Source organism: Rhopalosiphum maidis, chromosome 1 (assembly GCF_003676215.2).
Source record: "Rhopalosiphum maidis isolate BTI-1 chromosome 1, ASM367621v3, whole genome shotgun sequence".
Taxonomy (NCBI): Eukaryota; Metazoa; Arthropoda; class Insecta; order Hemiptera; family Aphididae; genus Rhopalosiphum; species Rhopalosiphum maidis.
This window is the reverse complement of record NC_040877.1, coordinates 20,534,527-20,556,224: the sequence shown is the minus strand read 5'-3', so window position 1 is coordinate 20,556,224 and position 21,698 is coordinate 20,534,527. Positions and strand designations below refer to the sequence as shown.

Sequence of the window (21,698 nt, the reverse complement as noted above, 5' to 3'; positions counted from 1 at the left end):
TCGATTCAGGGCCATGACTCATGATGTTCAATTAAACGTTTTAAAAATAGTATAAATGACCAAGCAATATGATGATACGAAATATTATAATTTATGTGCTTACGAATTCTATTATAACTTATAATGGATGATATGTCCCATAATTCTACTCATATTGTTTGATATAAACTCTAAATGGATCCCTAAAATGTATACACATATAAGTAAATAGTATTACTGTACATATACTAGTAGGTTATATAATTTTTTAATTGGTCTAAATTCTAAATGGGTGCAGGACCGATAAATACAAAACTACAAAAGATAAATTATTTAATTTTCGTACATATAAGTATCATAGATGATAATAATGGTATCATGTTTTGTTCTTTTATGTTAACCAATAAATATAATAATATAAGAGGTACATAATAAATATAGGTACTAAATATACGTAAAATATAATGTTTCCGATAAATAATTTTTAATTATTGTTTTAAAAATATTTTAATCTGAAATTTAAATTCAATAATAATTTTAAGTTATGTAAATATATTATAAGCCATAATTATAGCAGTGTTTGTGTTGGTTAAACATTTTTCAGATATCGGTTGAAATTTTCAAAGCTTTAAATAGCAATATTTATAAATATAACATTTTTGTAGGAAAAATTTCGCAAATGCGTAAAATTACGTCATGTAATAATACATTGTAACAGTCAACAGATTTATAAGACATCCGTTATTATGACGTTCGCAAAGCAATTTTGTATTTTTTGTAAATCTGGATTAAACCAATACCTACTGAGGTTAAAGAGTCCGAATGATATTTTTATTTTCCAGTGCCATTTCACCGGGTGCAGTGTTGCCTGCTGTACAAAACAAGCACAAACAGTTTATAATAATAATTGCAGCTGGTTAATAATTAAATGTGTGAGCAGTGTCGTAATATAATTATCACTTTTGGAGATTTTCAACGAACGATTAGCGAGTAAAACAAATTACAGTTTTCGTTATTATCTACATTATTGTGTAAATATTTTAATCGGACGTAATGTTATTGTTAACCCGTTTAATGTATTATTAAATTATATTGTTCATCATAATAAGGGCACATTCGTTCGTTTAAAACAAAAAAACGTTTAACGGGATAAAGAATGAATAAAAAATACACCAAAACCATTTTCAACAATATAGTAGTTAACCTACCCCTCTGTTCGGTGTACTAAACTATATAGGTATGATTATGTAATATACCCCTATTTGCCGAGCCGTGTCGAAAATAATAGTAGTTGGCTTTCGTATTCGATGGCGCCCCGCCAAATTCCTATCGTTTCGGTCGCTGTTGTGTATGGACGTGTACTACTACTACTACTACTCCAGTGAGTTCCACCATTACCAACTACCAACATTATTATAACACAGAGACGATCACTTGCCCGCGGTCGTCGGTTGTTATCAAAACTGAAAACCACGATCGTGCTCCTATTATAGTAACTACACCACTAGTACAATATTTATATTTACTATAATTATCATTACCTACGCCATTTCAGTAGTATTGCAAATTGAATAATTATTGTAAATCTATAAAACAGTGCAATATGTTGTGGTGGTTGAATTTTCTCGCATTGACGCGGACACTATCTGCAGCGACCTCCATGATAGGCCGCAATAACTATTTTAAACGAAGATCCTCTGCATATCATCTGTTAGAATATATTTTGTGTACTACTAGTTACTACCATATTGCAAGATTGTAATTAGTTTAATTTTGCAGATTATTGTTATTTATTACTTTTATTATATTATTTTTAATCATCACAAATATTTTATAATTAGTAGAACCAAAGTATAGTTTATATTATTGCTATACTGAAGATACCAATAGGCAATAATCAAATATATTCTGTTAAATTATAGACACTATCAAAATAAATAACTTAACCTTAAGATATTAAAAATAATCACTCTTTCATAAAATATATTATATTAATTATTATAATATTAGAAAAATGTATTATTTTGTATTATTCATACAAATGTTGATTCTTTCTCTACATATTTACTCGTTTAATTAAATATTTATATGTACAAATGGACAATGTATTTGAAAGAAAAACATAAAGTCGGCTGTGACGGGAAATTATTTTTATTGTAGGAATATTCTTAATAATTCAATATTTGCTCTTTTAATTAAAATAAACCTTCTTGATAAATAAAACGTAAATACAATTTATGGGTTTTAATCGTGACATTTAATTAATATATTCGGTATGCTTTTATGTACTGCTTATATTTTACTAATATTTCAATGAAATATTACAGTTTAAGAATTTGTTTAATAATAATAAATACAATATATACATAATATGTGTAATATAATATTTTTTAACAATTATAACTCAGCCAGTTTTTGTACATTTTTTTTTAATTTACAAAATATTTGTGAAATTTTATATTTATATTTAACGATAAATAGTGATATTGAATTTTTTAAGTTATCTTATTTCCGTTGATATAATAATATACTAGTATAAGTTTTGTGTATTTATAAATTATACTTTCAATGTTTAGCTGGTGCGCAAATCCGTCTGTATCGTAGCTTAAAAAAAATAATATATATTAATATATACAAATACAAATTCTCAGGAATCAGGATAGTCGGAAACTCAATGACTATAGCTATGCACAATAAAGAAATTCACGAAATCCATTTCCGCCCTATTTGTGGCGAAACGAACCACTAATGCCGGAGGGCGACGCTACGGTATAATATACATTCGTCAAGATCGAATCATATTTAGTTTTTTCTTTCGTTTTCTTGACGAGACAACACAACAATATTAATATAATTTTGTATTTATTAATGCACCCATTGGAGTATGATGGCTGCTCTCGTCAGAAATAAATTAAAAATGGTATATAAACGAAAAAAATGTACTATACATAATATTATAACGCACTCGGTGGCATGAGTGCTCTCTTATAAACCCACTCTCTCTCACCCTTATACTTTGGCCGGTACCTGCCTATAAACCGTATAATAATATTATAATGTGAGCACGGCGACCGCGGTGCGTGCGTTCCACTCGTTTAACCACGTTACGTATGGCACGACGTATAAAATACAATAATATACGTATGCGCCACGACAATAAAATATGAAGTATTATGACAAACGATAAAACACGCGGCGATCGCTCGCACTGATAAGCACTGGAGAAATGAAATGAAAAAAAATTAAAAAACCGGGTATTTGTTCTACGTTTTTTGATTTTGTCATATTATTATTATCGAGGGGACCCGCGCGAGTCGCGGCCTTGTGCGTGTCCCGTACACAATGATATTATAGGTACGACGTGCGGTGTGCGTGCGCGTGTGTGTTCGTGCAGCTGTTTGTGGGGGGTTGCAAAATGATGACGGCGGCTGCGGCGGCGGCGGTGGTAGCGGCAGCGGTGGCGGCGACAGGACGACGTGGAGGTTGGAAGGACAGAAAAAAAAACAGTAGAAAAAGGGAAAACGTTTCCTGGTGGTTCGAGTCGACGGTCGCGCCACTGTCGAGCCCGGTCGTCGGTCTCCGCGGGGAATAAAACGGCGTCGTTGGCGTGCGCGCTAGTGTAGTGCGCGCGGGCACCACACCGGCCCGGCGGCAGTCGTAAACGAGCATGTACCGTCTGACACGATCAGTCCGCGTTCGCGCACCGCATCGAACAGTTCGTCGCCGTCGCGCCATGTACACGGCGTCCTCGCTACTGCTACCGTCGCAGCAGTCGTCGTCGTCGAAACCAAATATTATTAATAGCAGAAAAAACATTTCCGCGGTCGGATCGCCACTACTCTGACACAACTATACAAACGATAACGACAATATTATAATACGCCACTTCTGTCGTGATAGTTTTTTTTTTCCGCGCGATTTATTTATCGATACCCTCGCTCGTCGCGGTTAAGTGTTAATTACATTTTTTTTTATCATATTCTTTCGTTTTTTTTTTTTTTTTTGACATGATCATCGGCCCCGCACAGGCCGTTTTCTAGCGTATGCATTCGGTCGACGAGTGACCACCGCTGCCGCCCCACCGACGCCGCGAGAATGTGCGTGTTATTCGCTATTCTCTTAGTTATACCAATGTGGCACTCGGTGTGCGGACAATACCATCACATCAACGCGTCGTCCGGTCCGCAGTTCAACTATGACGCGCCAGAGGACTGCGCGTGGAAGGTCCGCGATGGTCATGGTGACGAGGTGCTACTAGCGTGTACGCTTCGGACAATCAACAGCGAGATGGACACCACGAATTTCTCGGCCATCCCGTCCGAGCACACTGTCTCGTTGCTCATATCGTGTGACCCCGCGGTTACAACCCTTAGCTCGATGGAAAACCAGAGTTTCGCCCACCTCGTGCGGCTCCGCGAGCTTGAGTTGGATGGGTGTAAGCTGGCCCGATGGCCGGCTGCCACACTTGCGGGTCTCACAGACCTTCGAAATCTAACCATCAGGACGGGCATGTCCGATTGGCCGAACTCCGGCATGACCGTTGAAATAGCAACCGGCAGTTTCGCGCATGCCAGCCGCCTTGAACGGTTGGATCTGAGCACTAATAACATGGTTGCGCTGCCAGAGAACGCGTTCTGTCATTTACCCAGCCTGGTGCTCCTAAACCTGAGCAGGAACCGCATACAGGACGTTGCCGACTTGGGATTTGGGGAACGCGCTCCACCGCCACCGCCACAGCCGCTTATCAGCGGCCGCGATGAGGTGTACGATGCGAACCCATACCTGAGAAAACCTGCGTCCAGTCAGTGTCCACTAGACGTCCAGTCCGTCGACGTATCATGGAATCGCATTGCCATAATACCGTCAAATGGTTTTAGATCGTTGCGCCGGCTCATTGAGCTACGGCTTACCGGTAACGAGATATCAGTGGTCAATGATAGGCCGCTTGGCGGACTTACTGGTCTGGAGATTCTAGACATATCTTGCAATAATATTGTCTCGTTGCCTATCGACATGTTCAAAGATGTAGCTGATAGTATTAAGCAAATCTACCTGCAAGATAACTCAATTGGCACTTTGTCTCCAGGTCTATTTGTCAACTTGTACCAATTGACTTCGCTGGATCTATCATCTAATCAGCTTACGAGCACTTGGATAGACGCCAGTACATTTACGGGACTTATTAGACTAGTTGCGTTGAACTTATCCAATAACAAAATATCCAAACTCGATCCAACGATTTTCCACGATCTATACACGCTACAGATATTAAATTTGGGTGGTAATCTAATTGATTCGATACCAAATGACGCATTCATACCGCTTCGAAATCTCGACACGTTAGTGCTGTCTAACAATAAAATTGTAGATATCAGTCCATTGGCTCTGAACGGCCTTTACGCGTTGACTCTGCTCTCGTTGGATGGAAATAAACTAACAGACGTGCACGAAGACTGTTTTAAGAATTGCACCACATTAAGAGAATTAAACCTCAGTGGGAACGTTTTAAAAACTATACCTTCAGCTTTGAGAGAAATGAGAATGCTGAAGAACGTAGACCTGGGAGAGAATAAAATAGAATTCATAAACCCAGATTCGTTTTATGGTATGTCAAACTTAAATGGTCTGAGATTGATGGGAAATCGATTACGCAACTTAACATCCAACCTATTCGACAATCTAACTGCACTTCAAATATTGAGCGTTGCACATAATCAGATTGACTTTGTAGCTGCGGATGCATTTCAAAACATTTTAAACATAGAAGCGATCAGATTAGATGGCAATCGTTTATCGTCAATAGAAGATATAGTTCGAAATGTATCAAGTCTGAAGTGGCTAAATGTGTCTGATAACGTCCTAAGTGATTTCGATTATGGTATGTTACCGGAACGTCTTGAATGGTTGGCCATGCATAAAAACTACCTGACCGAGTTGTCCAACAAAAATAATGTCACTGCCAAGATACGTCAGCTGGATGTGAGGTACAACTACTTGACGTACATCAGCCCAGCCTCAATACCCGACAGTGTAGAGATACTATTAATGAACAACAACCAGATTATGACCGTAGAGACAGGTACTTTCTTAAAAAAAACCAACATCTCACGGGTCGACATGTATGCAAATCAGATTGGCCAGTTGGATATAAACGCATTGCGCCTTGCACCCGTTCACTCGGACAAACCACTACCAGAGTTCTACATTAGCGGCAACCCGTTCCAGTGTGATTGCAAAATGGAGTGGCTGCAACGTATCAACTTACTGGCCGGTCTACGCCAATATCCAATGGTGATGGATATATCATCAATTTATTGCAAGCTGCTGTACAATCGAGAGAATAAGTACGTGCCATTATCCGACATCAACCAAGCGCAATTTGTGTGCACATATAAGACTCACTGTTTCGCTGTATGTCAGTGCTGTGAGTTTGACGCATGTGACTGCGAGATGACATGTCCGGCAAACTGCACGTGTTACCATGACCAACCGTGGTCGTCTAATATCGTTGACTGTTACTCGTCCAACTACACCCAGCTTCCTGCTAAAATTCCTATGGACGCCACCGAGGTCTATCTAGACGGAAACCTGTTCACGCACCTATCTAGCCATGCTCTATTGGGACGCAAAAATCTACGTATACTGTTCGCCAACAATTCAGGCATCCAGTCTGTACGCAATGATACATTTACAGGGCTTAAACGGCTGGCCGTATTGCACTTGGAGGACAATAAAATCGAGAGGTTCGATGGATCTGAATTCAATACCGTTGAGAACCTTCGAGAACTATACCTGCAGCACAATTCTATCAGCTACATCAGCAACATGACGTTCGAACCGTTAAAGAGCTTGCAAGTGCTGAGGCTCGATCACAACAGACTGTACGACTATGACTCCTGGATATTGTCGACCAATTTACGCCTAGCCAAGCTGTACCTTTCCAACAACCCGTGGTCTTGTGATTGTGAATTTGTTCAGTCGTTTCGACGGTACATTATCGTATCCGGTGACAAGATCGTGGACTCGTCTGTCGTCACGTGTCATTCTGACGACAACAGGGATGTAAGTATTCGGGACCAAAATGCCACTGAATGTAGTTCGTTTTTTGGTTCCATCGTAGAAAACCGTATCGTCAGAGACGTATTACCCACGGTATTAACGGCTATATGTATAATTTTAGCTCTGGTGCTAATCTTGTACCTTGTAGTCGTGTACAGAGAAGAGTGTCGTGCTTGGGTGTACTATAAATGCGGATTCAGAATATGTCATAAAACCGTACCCTTCGAAGATGACAGGATGTTCGATGCGTACGTCACGTACAGTCTAAAAGATGACGGTTTCGTTGCTCAGATGCTAGCCCCAGGGCTAGAACAGGGCAATCCTAGGTACAGGGTAGGACTACACTATCGGGATTTTAATGTCAGCTCATTTGTTGCTGATACCATCGTGGAAGCTATCGAATCATCCAAGAGAACGATTCTAGTTGTTTCTAAAAATTTTGTGGAATCTGAATGGTGTCGATTTGAGTTCAAATCAGCACTGCACGAGGGTCTTAAAGATAAAAAAGGACGGCTTATCGTCGTTGCCCTTGGCGAAATTCAGCCAAAAGATGTTGATCCAGAACTCAGAGTTTATATGAAAAATTCCATCCAAGTGAACTGGGGTGATCGAATGTTTTGGGAAAAATTAAAGTTCGCTATGCCAGATGTCAGCAAGTGCCAAAGTTTAATGTCCCGGTCCAGAAACGGTGTTAACATATATGCGACACCATTGAGGTCGTCCTATTCATTCGCTAGCCAGCCACCTAGGACTGCTTCAGTACAGTCTAGCAAGTATTATTTGTCGCCAGCGTATGTGGATTCTTCGCAGCATCTTTGGGCGTGATTTCCAAAAGGTAATATTTAAAAATAATTTATTGCTTTTAGCTAATTTTAGTTTGTTTGCATTTACATATATTATATTTATATAGAGTAAGTAAAAAATATACAAGAAACGGGTTTTACCTATGAGTAAATATACATTTATAATTAATTGCGTTAATTGTGTTGTGATACTGATTAGTTGAAATATAACAATACTATTTCTATGGGTATTATACAGTTGTATTAATTTCTGCGTTTACTATAATCAATATCATATTATTATATTATATAGAAGATATATTTATAAACAACAATTTTCAAATTAACGATTTGCCATAGAATTATATAAAAAAAAATGTATTTTTATTACGCGTACTTTAAAAATAAAAAAATAAAACCCGGGTGTTCATTTTTTTGTATAGTGAATCTAGTCGAGTATAATATTATGTAATTGAGTAGGTCATTGTTATATATTTGAAAATTTAATTTAAATGATAAATTATTGTATAAGATATAACGATCTTGAATGAAAACTGCCAGCTTACTCTTCAATCGATATTTTATTATGTATTTTAATATTTATAATACTATCAGTTATACGACAGGTTTCATATTTAATATTATTCCATAACACATTACAAGTAGTTAATTCACGATTAAATTATAGTTCAATACCATTGTACCGTGAAAGGTGTAAATAAGTTTATCATATAAATAGTTTAAAATTAATCTAAATATCATTAAAATGCCACTATGTATAGTAAATTATAATATACGGAGTGCCAACATGTATTTAGTACCTATATAAATAAAATTTTTTGTTCTACACCAAAATAATTATTTATCGTTTATATAATATTCAATTATTTGAAATCCCATTAACGGAAGTTTTCTTCATTCCGTGACTCATACGGTATTTTTCCTGTCATCACATTCGCTTATTGTTATTTATGTAAATAAATTATGTACCTATTAAATTCAAAAAAATGTATATTCAATCTCCATAAACTTAAAATATGTAGTCTATATAAAAAATTATATTTTTGAAATTATGAATGGAAAATAAATTATGAGGAATTTATTTTTATTACATTTTTAAGTCAATTTAAACATACAAAATGTATCATCACGTGTACAAATAAAATTACAAAAAACCAAAAATTTCAAATGCCTCTGAATAATTTTTTTTTTTTCATTTATTATAATTTAAAATATTTCAACACACTGGGTGTTATTACAAGTGTTTTAACAATTTTAAAATTTATAAGTACTGAATAATTTAAAATTAGTTATAATATTTTGTAAAATTGCATTGTGTACAAGAAATAAAAATATAGGCAATACTGGAGTATTTTAATTTTCTACAGTTAATTTTTCTTTTTAATTGAAAAAATGACAAATTCATTTGAGGATAAATCATTATTTTACTTGTGAATATTCAATTTGATCTTAATTTAAATTTCAAACCATCTTAAAAATTATCTGTAATAATTACGATAAACTTTGTTTATTAATTTTATTCATAAAAACGTTTAAAAAATTTTATTTTAAAATTTTAAAGTATTATAATTAATCATTTTATGAATTTTTCACGTTTTTTACGACATACATTTATTTCAAACTAATTCATTAACATTGTTGTTTAATTACAGTAAGATCAAGTTATGAGGAACTTTCATTAAAATTCTCCATTATTTTTACTATAACTTACCTAAGTTTATATATAATAATATGAAACTATGTTACTATTGTTACTATATAACATAGTACTATTACAATTTATGAAAAAAAAAGTATTGAAAAGATCCAAAATGTTTAGATTATATACCATATGTTGAAAATATAAATATTTGATAAAAATTTCAAGTATCTACGAATTTTTGTTTTTAAATTAAAATGAAATATCAAAATCAATATTGTTCAAAATGGTTTTACGTTAATATTACCGGTTTTCATATATTTATATATGTATATGTATTTATTTTGTTCCCTGTTTATTGAAAAATATACTAGGATATTTTTACTTTTAACTCTTCTTAAATTACCAACATAAACACAAATTGTTATCAACAATCATATTTAAAACTGAAGATCGAAGTATTTCAATTTTTCGAGATAAAAAAAAAAATATACACATTGTACAAACACCGCTCAGAATCTACAACATAGGATTATCGCCTCAGGAACAATCCCGAGTGGCCGAGTTTGGTACCTGCCGGTAATCAAGTTTCGTCAGAACGATTCTCATTAAGTATCCCGTGTTCTTCGTTAAAGATGGAGATCTAACGTAAATTATACGTGTACAAAAGCTAGTTGACAGAATGAATAGATTATCATCATAGGGTATAATAATTTTAATAATATCTGTGCAATGTGCACAAATCCAAAATTGTTTTTTTATATATTCACTCATGGTTAAATATAATTTGATTTTGATTTTTTTTATAAAAGTCATTTTTTGAATGACATATCAGAAATAATGTAATAATAATATACACAAAAGTACTCCAGGCATTAAGGTTGTATTCATTAAAATAAGTCGGTGTTTATATTCTGTCACATCATCCACTTGCGTGCAAGGATTTGTATGTTATAGATGTAGAGCTTGAAAGAACAAGAGTAAAATATAACTAATTGCCGTATACACTTGAATTGTGCGAAAGTGTGTTGTAATGAATAAAAAAAAGAAAAATAATAAACGAATAGACGTCAAATTATAGTCATCAATTCCAAATAGGCCCATTATTCGATTATATGAACATTTAAATAATTGTAGTAATAATATAGTGTAAAACACATGAGTCAAAATTAAATTAGTGACTCTGCTGGTTTAAAATACCTTTATATGAAGATCCTGTAGAAAAAAATTATAATTTTCGTTAATTTACATTTACTACTCCAAACGGTCCCTTTGCTATTTGACACCCTCCAGCGAAACGTTTATCTACCTTTATGAGGAAAAAACCCTTTGTATTTTTTTTTTCATTAGGTTCACTTTGTATATATACTTTACGTGTGAATAGATGTTAACTTCAACTGTTTTGGGGCTCTTGACATCGTCATTTGTTTTTTTTTTATTTTTTCAGTGACTAAAAAGACGTTAAAATGCAATTTTACAATATTTAAATCGGGTTTTCTATGGAATAATAAAAAAATTATAATAAATACGCACTCTTTTATTATCTATCTAGACGTCTAAAAAGTATTTTTTAATTTGAAACTTGTAAACCAGTTGTAAAGTTTAATAATAAATATGCATTTAAAATACGAGAATAGCGTCTTGTTCGCCAGAATAACTAGTTTATTTTTCGCCTCGGGAGACAATTTAGAATAAAAACTGTAAAATACAAAATGCCACAAATCCCATTATTTCTGTTCATTTTTTCTACATCATTAAATTTGTAAACTACAATGTCGGTCCCATTTCTTCTTTTGTTTACGAAGATTTCATTAGCTCGTGTTTGAAGCGTGTAAGTCCTTGCAAAATATCATTTTTCGTTTTTCCCCTTTAAACGGTGTTTATATACACTACTCTCGTTATTGTTATGTGTTTTTTTACCTCCAAAATTAAAATGTACCCTCAGTTTTGGCATCTTTTCGCCCTAATACGTAACATCTGCTCGACGATGCTTCCCATCTGCCTCTCCGTATACTCGTATTTAGCCCACACCAGGGTGTGTATGTGTGTGTGTGTGTGTAAAGAGAGAAACCCAATCTCGACACCTTAGCCCATTCGATAATTAACCCTCCGATATAACTAAGCAAAGGGAGACTCGCAGTTGTGCGTTACACAAAATAGTTTGAGCAAACTGAACGTTAATTTTGAACATTGAAGCAACTACACTACTACCTACAGTATGGTGTCAACTAACATTTATTATATTTTCAGTATGTACCAATGGAAAATATCAACGGAATTATAGGAACTATAGAACATATTCGTTTAAATATTTGTATTCGTTTGCAAAAAAATATAAAGTAGAAATACAAATAATAAATCGTGCCTATTTAATGAATCATAAAAGTAATCGAAAATAATACAAACATCGTGATAATATTATAATATTATATGTATTTATTTAAATAACTAGTCTACATTTTCATTACATTTAAAAATAGGTTATTATTTCATCTGTATTAAAAGTAAAAGTTTATTTAATAATCTTATGTAGATTATTATTGAACCGTAAAGCTTAAATAAATATATATATAGGTATCACATATTTTTAACAGAATTATCATTTAATTTTCCAAGTTTTAATGAAATTTTTATCATATAATATTAAATAAATATTTACATTTAATTTATTTAACTCTTAAAAAATAATATTTCAATTAGTTGCATATCTTACACTTAATAATCATTAATCTGTTATTAAATTTTATCGTTTTAAATTAAAACGAGTTTTACCTAAAAATAAATTACCAGTCTACACTATTTGAATACTATAATATAATAAAAAAAATCTCATTTTATTATATAGCGTATATAAATGCGAATAAAAACTTAAAAATCAGAGATATATACGCTAATAAAATACAAATTATTTAATGAATTTCAATAATAATGACATCATAAAATAGATCTTATGTTAAATAAATCAAAACTTTGATTAGGTATATTTAACTCTGAAAGTACCTATTCAAAATTACATTAAATTACATTCTAAAATTATTTTATTATTTGGTTTATTTAAGATTCAAAAATACTTAAACGTTTATATATTTATAAGACAAAAATGAACGTCAACTATTGCTGTAGTTGTCCAAATACACACGATCGATCGTCAGAAATTGGTGTTCAACGGATGAAAACAATTTTTTAAACGGTTAACCAAACTTGTATATTTTATTTTATTACATGCCACTATAAAGGGTGTATAAAAGTTGACAAAGTTTAGTTCTTTATGGAAAAATAAAAAAAGTACTGTCCCAACAAGGGACTTAAAATGTAAAAAACGATCGGTATCGATTTAGCGATATATATGTATATACCACCCGGGGACACGTGCGTTCCGTTCACGTACCTATATCGTTCCGTTAGCGTTTGTGAAATCGGCTTAAATTCCCAATGGACAAGAGCTAGCACAATGCGACTGAATAAAATTTCCGTCAATGTAAAAGCCGATAAATCCTTATTAGGATTTTAATATGATAATATTAAAAAAAAAGTATTTACTAAAAAACAGTTTCATCAAATATTTTAATTGTCAATTAAATTATAAAAGCGAGAAGACTTTATTTAGTTCGGAAATACGTAACTTAAAACAATATACAGTAAATGCGATTTACAATATTGAAATGTTTAAAAAACTTTATAATGTACCTATTTTTACGAGCTACAAGTGATAGTACTATTTTCTAACAACCATTTTGAGGTATCGCTTTTGTATTTCGTCAGCCACACTTCAGTGATCAAACAGATTTTATTAGCAATGCGACAGGGACAAATTCGCGATGGACTTCGAATTCCGTCCGATCATTATTAGATTATGTTGACGTTATCGGTTTTGTCCGATCAGGCATAGATGACGGTCAAAGGACAAAATACACTTTTATTAATACATTTCTGAATCGTTTGCGTAATATTCGACGGACGCGACAGCAACTATGCCGTCATCCCACTTAAAAGTTGTTTGCGTGCGAATTTCCGAGACAGCGTAATAGGTTTTTTGATTTTTATTCTATCTTATTTATTTTTATTTTTATTTTTTGTCAAAGGGATATTATATATTATATTAAAAAGGCTGAAAAGGGACGTGCCAAGGATACCATCACCACCGATTTTCTCGCCAACAATGGGAATCGCTCGACCCGAATTCGGCTTTTGTACGGTACACCTCGGGCCACGCACCGTATTAAATCTACTGGAAACTGGACAAAAAGCGCATTGTTCCGTTAATCTCGCTGGTATTATTATTGTCATTGATATTATTATTATTATTATTATTGGAGTAATATTAGGTACGCGTGTACGCAGTGCGTGCAATTTAATATTGTATATTATTATACACATTTAAATGTAATACTTACCGTAAGTGGCCGCGAGAGTATAATGAAAATCATAATAATAATATCGTACAAAATAATATAGACTACGAACGTGGACGACGAAAGTATTTTATTATGCGCATTGCACACCTTTGAGTTTTGACTAGTATAAAATAATTTTGATATTTATTATTTTATGGCAATAATATTACTATTATAGTGACCGGAGGATAATAATCATGTTGGCGCGCGACGACGTATCTGTCTAATATGTTTAATAATAATATGCATATTGTATACATTATAATGTATATCGTACATGCTCCGCGATGACCAGCGTAGAGAGCGTTGCTCGCGAGATCGTAATCGTGTCGCGGGTGGTGTTTGATCCTTCGGCGCAGTCTGTTTGGCGTGATACAAAATACGAAAAGTAACGATACAAAATCCTAAGTATGATAATCTTTGGCATCGCTCTATTAATATGTACCTATATAACAGTTTATTATACCCAACTACAGTATACAGGATGCCTCACCGCTACGAATTGACGTCACCGTTCATTTTCTTATTTCGATTTACGATTTTGCGGTAAGACAACATTGATGTCGGTAAATAGCCACAAAATGAAGATAGCTATAAGAATAGTATTTTTTTGTAATCTTAAAATCAGAAGAAAAATGTAAAATATATTATTAAAACGTGAACTTTTAAAAAAAAAAAAACCTTAAACGAATTAAACCGATTCCTATAGGACCTACTAATATTTACATACATCAGGTCAAGAGACGAATGTAATTTCAGTACGTTAAGTCTTATTTTTCAATTGACTCAAAAATTAAATTAATAGAAATTCTACGTACATAAATTATAAGTTAAAAAATACCATCAACTCAATTAAAAAATTAAGAAATTTAAAAATAAATAAGAACATTGACAACTTTATTTTTATTTTATACTTATAAGTAGCGAATATATTATATTATGTTGTGTGTATGCATATATACAGGAAACGAATGTCTCCCCTATATATTTATTATTAAATCAGTTTTTATCAACAAATAATATTAGAAATACCAAAATCATCGTAAATATATCTTATTTTTTTTTCTTTTAATATTTTCTACATTCTACGAACTTGTATAATAATATTATAAACGGTAGTAAACAAAATATTTGTCTACATATATCAAATTCAAAATTAACCTAATAGAGAATATAAGTCAATGCAGAGGCAAATAAGTTAGGTTAAAGTTAAGTTAATTAAAACACCAAACTATAGATAGTCGAGTCAATAAGTAGAAATTAATTTAACTTATTAACTCTTCGACGCCCAGTCTTGGCGAGCGGTCGGCTACCACAGACGTGCAACTATAACTTTACTATAACTATATAGTTATACGAGAAGGCAAACACCCTGTATACGATTATTATACGTAAATACATAATAATATTATATTATTATTATAATGACGATGACGAGAACATAACATTGTAGTACGATTAAAATATTATAGTATCCGACCCGAGCCGGCGGGCCGCACCTGTCGTTTTCACGGGCGTTTGGCGCGAGCGATGCGCCCGACCGATAACGACGATGCGATGCGCGCGCTTGCGCTCCTCCAGTCGCGGACGATGTTATCTCGGCAGCTCGGCACGGGTACCGCCGCGCGCGCGAGAACCCGCGGCACTAACAACCAGGTCAATGTTTATAATATGTACGAACTACGAAGACGGAGACGGCGACGACGACGACGATGACGACTCGCAACAGCATAAATAATACACCTAAAAGCATCTCACTAATAATATATATTCCTGCGAACGTACACGCATAACATTATAATAACACCGTGTTCCGGATTAAAATGATAAGATAATATCATGATAAATTATTATTATCATTATTGTAAGACGGCAATGGTTCAGCGCGGTCGGCGAAAACTTTCGACATAATATTATTGTTTTTGAGGATGAGAATCGCAATGAGAATACTGTATCGAATTTCGCCGTGGTCGATACTGTAATAACCGGCGTGTGGCAAATTTCAATGTTGTTATTTTGTATATATGTATATATTATATCATAGTATTATCGAAATTCGTTATGAAAGCTCTTACAATCGTGTCTCTAGAGTTACGTAATATTTTTTTTCATTCGATTCCAAATCGAATTTTTTGAATACATTTCAAAAATAATAGTTTTATTAAGACAACGCTATTTTTTGTGTCAGTATTATACGTGCATAACATAGGTAGTTCAAGTTCAACAAAATCCATTTATCTATTGTTGGTTTTTTAGAAATATGATATACTTACATATTTATACTCAGCGTTGATACGTATGCAGAGGTTTAATTCGATTTCGTTAAAGCTTCAACCTCTCAGCCCTCTCACAACAGTCAATATTCTCATTCTACGTTCTTGAACTACACGGCTGGCTGCCATTATACGATAATATAATATTATTATAAGAATACACTATTACTGTATTTTGCTTTTGTGCACAGCTGTCTTAATAATAAAAATAATATTCGTAGTGTTCCACAGTCGCAGTGTGTAGGCGCAGTGATCCCGAGTTTTAGGCACAAAAGTGGAACGTGCAAATTAAATATCGGGCAACGCGCCGCGTGTTGTATACTAAACAAATACTATAGCCTCGCGCTTTAATGAAATTTGTCCAAGATGGAAAACTTTAGAAAGAAAATGCAGAAAGAAAGCCAGTAAAAATGGATCGATTTATTTGGTCATGAAAATACTTAAATTTACAAAATGGAAACCTGTAAAAAATGATGATTATCGTTAATTCCGAATTATAAAAATTTACAACCAATATAATATAATATTATAGATTTATTGTAAATCCCATCGTAAATAATAGCTATGCTAGCTTAATTATAAAATTGACTGCGTTAAAATATTTATTAAGATTGAGTGTTTTCTGAACTTTGTGATACACCACTTTGACTTTCAATTTCTCGCATTATTTACGAGTAAAAATAATTATTTTATTATCGTCCTATTTTTAGTAAAATCAGATTAATATATACAAAATTTGTCATAAAATTACTTATAGATAAAATATTCTATTGTAACGTTTGTCATTTTATCGTTTAACAATAACGAATATTCTCGCAAAAATATAATTGCAGCTAAATGGAACTGAAATAATAATTATCTGAATTAATTGAAAACTTGTATCTGATTTAAAAAAAAAAAAAACATTGCGTTTTATACGTTTCAAAATGCCACTAAACATTCAAAAGCTTTTCTACTCATCGTCAGCAGTCATTTGTCACCGGCCGTTTATTTAATATTTCACTAAAATTCAGTCATACAATAATTGCACAACATATTTTACGACGACAACAAAATATCATACAATAAAATTATTGTACCTTATCAGTTTTGGCAGCAGCATCTAAAATGTGTGCATTTTATTTGGAGATTGAGCAATCATTTTATTTTCACCGACGTGGTCTTTTTTAGACCTCTCTAACGTCTTCCGAGTCAGTTTTAATAGCTGGTAAATCTATAAAAATGCATCGGCACAAATGTTATTTTATGGTGAGATTATTAAACACGGAAAAAACGGATGATGAGCGAAGCACAAATGGCCACCCCTCAAGTGGTGAATCGGGACCGTCGAAAATCGGACGCGCACATTCGACAATATTATTAGCTACCACGCTCGCGGTATATAACCGTTTGCATATTATCATTATTATTTATTATACACTATATTATTATAATGTCGTTATCGTTATAATGTACCTTAGTGTTTTGGCCATCGACCCCGTGACTAACTCTCCGTGATAATGCCGCAAATTAATAGGTATATACCGCGCGTTTTATATAGGTATAGCATAATAATGTTATATACTGCAGATATATGATACCTAAATCGCAGTTATCGCATTCGATCGCCGTGAACTGTTTTCTATACATATATATATATATATATATTGTATAATACCACGTCCGTAAAATATTATTGTAATACAATGTCTAGGTAGGTATATGTACTTCTGGTCGACCTCACTTTCGACAATTTCCATAATGTTTTCTCCGGTTTGCGTCGTACTGTTACTATATTATACTGTATGGCCATTACTATAATAGTGCGTTGTGTTCGCGTCGTGTAACCAGAGCGATCAAGCCGGCCGATGGACGGGGACGTGGGATTGATGGCGTATAAAATCCGAGCGAGAATACACAAATTGAAGTCAAACGCCGCCACTCATTATTCTTCCGCTGAATCACCAATACGTATAAATATATATATATATAATTCTAGGCGTGCGTAGTACTTGACCCGGCGAAAACGTTAAACAACGAAAAATAAGTAACGAACAATTCGCGCGGGTACCTATCACAAAATTCGCTGGGTATAATTTGTAATAATATCATTAAATTACGTGGGCGAGTGCTATTTCATGGTCCGTAACCGTCAATTATTATTATTTGATCGGTATTGAACACATTGGACATCCGAGTACGCGCACCACGTGATTGCTGCAACGAATATAATATTATTATGAAATTGTTTTACAAATAATTTGGTTCGGTTCATCGCGACAAGAAAATGTATATACACGCCACGCCATTAAGTGTATAATGTCGTTTCGCGGGAAGATTCATTAGACGACGAGGGCAATTCCAAAATGAATAATCGCGGGCGTTTGTTCAATTGGTTTCGCCGCCTACCTCGAAAGCTGTTGTAAATCTCGCGTGACAACGAATACCATCATGCATGTATATAATATGTAACGTCGTACAAATAATATATGTATATATAAAACTATATATATTTAGCGAAACCGTTTAAAAGCAAGTCCATGTACAACTGCCCGTCGGAACAGTTAAACGAGCGTATAACTACGTGATTTGCAGGACGCAGACTTAATTATTGCGTTATGATATTGTTTAAATATAAATTATGTATTAATGTATTATGCAAATATAGTGGAAAGGAATTTCAAAATATCAATGATGTGAGATTTTAATGACGTTTTTATTAGAGGAGGAAGTCTTTTTTTTCGTACGAACTTATGGTTTTTATATATGGTATTTAAGTCAAATACAATAGTATATTAACCATTCAATTATATACTGAATATTTTTGACCTCTGTGCATTTTCAGTATCCACGAAAAATTACTTTACTTTTTTTTTAATCCTTGACGATTTACAACAATAGTGCATATTCAAAAGAGCACAATACCTATAGTAATTTTGGTTTTGTTTCTGCGTAATAAGTAAGCGACAACTTTAGTGTAGGTACACTATTCAATTTTACCAAAAACGAAACGATAATAACGTTTATTTTTCCATTATTATTATAATCGAGTTAAACAAATTGAAATAAATTATTATGCGGAAACTTTGTGGTTCGCCACTTCTTTAGCTCGAAATACGATAAAACTATTTGAAGAAACATATAGATTTTTTGTTTATTTTTATTTTCAAAAATGGTTTTAATAACGTCGTAATGATATATTATTAAGTACATTATATGTATTGGTATTGACTAATTATTTATTTACGCAATGTACATAACTAATATTATAAATAATATAAAGTTTATTTAATTGTTATAATTTGCTTAATCGTTGTTGTAATTTTGTTTCAGTGTTTATGCAATGTCAATGAAGAGGCCGCTCAAAACCAAAAATTACAAATAAATCTTTTGAACATGATCCTTTTAATATATATATAAATTGTATTTTCTACGTTCCCATTATTATATTATATAAAACATTATAACACATTATATTATATTATACCTATACGTCTTTGTATTTCGGTCGATTAACTTATAATAATTATTATTTTTTATGTTTAGAAATATGAATATTTTAATGTTAATTTTAAGTTTTCCCGTTGGATTTCTAGTCAAAATTTTCGCGTACACAATTACTATTATAATACTAATGTCATAATAGGTACCTATATTGTATAATATTTTAGTCCAGCCATATTATTTTGTTATCATTATCGTTATCATTATTATTAATATTATAACTGTGTACCTCATACTACCGACACACAAGTAGCCATCTCCACTCGAACGCGTTTATTATTCTCGAACGACTATAGCCGGTCAACATCAGGCCGGATAGGTAGAGGATAGAGAAATTATATTGTTGTAAATACGCGCGTGCGCGCGTGTTCGGCTGTGCACTTGACGGAATGTGACTAGGCGGCGATGTGAGGGAATAATTTTCTTTTGTTTTACTTGAGCTCCGAACAAAACCCTTTCGTCCATTTCCGCATTGGGAATTAAAATGCGAATTCCGCACAGATAATGTTCGCTCCAATATTTCTATGAAAACGCATACACATAATATGGTCTATTCGGCACACCGTTTAGCAGCAACAAACCGAAACAATGGCGATAATGATAATGATAACGATAATAATAAATAAGTTCATAGACGTGTGCGTCACCGCCCGCGCCAACTACACATTACACTCACTGAACTTTAACGTATACTCCAGTGCTTCGTTTCTGTTGTTTTTGTCCACATTTTCCCCATACGAATTTCAGTTAGCATAAATAATAATAATGGTAATATCTCTCAACAATATTTTAATAAAAATAACTCGAATTTTTTTCAACACTGTCGTACATATTTTATTATTGCAAAATAATAATAATATATTATATTATAATGTTATTATACCTATGATACTGATATTATTGTAATAAGCGCATTGGTTTCCGACTTTCTTTTTTACTTAACCAGGCGATCTAGTCATGTTAAATACTTCATTTTGTATAAATATATAACATCAATTATATATTCTCAGCTGTGATAATATATTTAATATAATTTTTAATTTGTATCGATTTTTCGTGTATATTTTTTTGACCCCCGTGAAATGTATTGAGTATCGTCAAGTTTAATTATAACCAAATACATTTTATGTTAAGCCAACTTTGTCAAATTTTTGTATAGACATTTATTTTTATTTTATTATTATTATTATTATTATTAATTTATTTATTACTTTGTATATTTTGTCGTTATTTATCGTACAATATAAAATAAATGTTCATTCAAACGTGTTTTGATTGTAATTTATTACAATAATAGCGTAAACAAAAACAAAAACAGCAATAACAACGTTGAATCGGCATTGGCTCATATATATATTATTGTGTAAGTATAATGCTTTCGGTTCTATTGTTATATACACGGCACCCATCGTGCGGCGGTCATCGATAAGATACATTTTATAGATAGTATTTCATATTGAATTACTACTGTTTCAAGAAATTTATTTGATTAAACAATTATTTTACACTTAATGTTTATAGTCAATGTCCATTTTCATTACGGAGCGAATAGATAGGTACCGAACGGCTCGTCAATACAAAACGCACCTGCAGTCAGTGGTACTATCGTTATATTAATATAATTATCGAAATGTAATCGTATTGCTTCTTAGCGTTGATTTATTATTAATAAACAACAATCTTTATGGTTATAGGTCAATTATTTGAATTCAGATATGTTTAGTTAGAAAATAATAAAACGTTTCATATTTTATTTCGAAAAAATTAACATAATTAATACCTTTGGTTGTAAAAATTGCAAGACGTACAAAATTAGTAAAATATTATATTCAAACTAAATTATGAGTGCATTTCAATTTTACTAATGAGACTATGGTTTGTATACCTACATTGTACATAATATACAATTACAAAATAATAGTTTGTGCTTACTTTTTAAAAGTTATAAATGTACCGATAATTATTGTAACTTATAAGCACAATACTTGAAACCTAACTATAGAACTTTTTCTGGTAGACAGCTGTGTGTAATAAATAAAAAAAATGAATTTTTATTTAAAAAATAAGT

The 21,698-nt window shown here is 32.7% G+C and overlaps 1 protein-coding gene across 1 annotated transcript; it reads left to right on the top strand.

Moving 5' to 3' along the window:
• The first annotated feature begins 3,637 nt into the window (after positions 1-3,637).
• LOC113550404 (toll-like receptor 6) lies at positions 3,638-20,780 on the top strand. Its single transcript, XM_026952205.1, has 2 exons — positions 3,638-7,873; positions 19,460-20,780. The coding sequence occupies exon 1, from the start codon at positions 4,075-4,077 to the stop codon at positions 7,861-7,863; it is 3,789 nt and encodes a 1,262-aa protein (XP_026808006.1). The 5' UTR covers positions 3,638-4,074; the 3' UTR covers positions 7,864-7,873; positions 19,460-20,780.
• Positions 20,781-21,698: the final 918 nt, after the last annotated feature.

Excerpts from the sequence above, each read along its gene's own strand:
- LOC113550404 (XM_026952205.1), top strand. The coding sequence starts at position 4,075 with ATGTGCGTGTTATTCGCTATTCTCTTAGTTATACCAATGTGGCACTCG.